General features: G+C 36.2%; 1 protein-coding gene across 1 annotated transcript in view; it reads left to right on the top strand.

Annotated features, from left to right (window-relative positions):
• Positions 1-604: 604 nt before the first annotated feature.
• TMEM156 (transmembrane protein 156) overlaps positions 605-733 on the top strand; it is a 32408-nt gene continuing 32279 nt past the window's right edge. Inside the window, exon 1 of the mRNA XM_006759339.2 lies at positions 605-712. Coding sequence (XP_006759402.1) covers positions 625-712 — 88 coding nt within the window. The 5' untranslated portion in view covers positions 605-624. The remainder of the gene's footprint in view (positions 713-733) is intronic.

The following is a 733-nucleotide window of genomic DNA, read 5'->3' as shown; positions in this document are numbered from 1 at the left end:
CCTTTTTTTAAAAAAAAAAAAAATAAAATCAACAATCATTAAATAACTAAATGAATGAATGCTGTCCATATAACCTGGACATGACTGACCTTCATCATTTTATTTTTGGTGAGTATATTGTGAGTTTATATTTATCACACAGATTGGTAAACAAGAGACAATAGCTTCAAATTTAGATGAGGACAAGACCCCTTTGCTTCCCAAGATCATTTCTTTATTTTTTTATTTTATTTTTTTCATTTTATGTGCTGCAGGCATGAAACAGCTCTGGCCACGGGCACAGGCATCAAGTAGAATGAACTACGGACTGTACATCTGCTTTGCCCCTGGTTGCAATAAGAGCAACACCACCAATCAGCTGTCTCCTTGCCCATTGGCAGGGGGTTCCTTTCTTTATTTTTATCTTGTTTAGAAGATAGTTTGAAAGTGCTTATTTGAAAGTAGTTTTCTCAATGTCAAGTGACTCAAAATGAAAAAGTCTCAGTTCAAGGCCTCTCTCTTTTTTTTTTAAGTCTTACCCAAAAGGAAGTATGAGGTCAATTGCATAAACTTAAAGTACTACAGAGCAGGAAGAAACTTGCCATCAATGCACTGGATGGGAACACGTGTGTCATGTGAACAGACATGACAAAAACAGCCCTCCTTAAATTACTTTTAGCAATAGTGATCACATTCATTTTAATTTTGCCGGAATATTTCAAGACACCAAGAGGTGACCAGGAAAGAGAGGAGC

This window comes from Myotis davidii, unplaced genomic scaffold (assembly GCF_000327345.1).
Source record: "Myotis davidii unplaced genomic scaffold, ASM32734v1 scaffold235, whole genome shotgun sequence".
In the NCBI taxonomy this organism is placed as follows: Eukaryota; Metazoa; Chordata; class Mammalia; order Chiroptera; family Vespertilionidae; genus Myotis; species Myotis davidii.
This window is presented reverse-complemented; position numbering and strand designations above follow the sequence as displayed.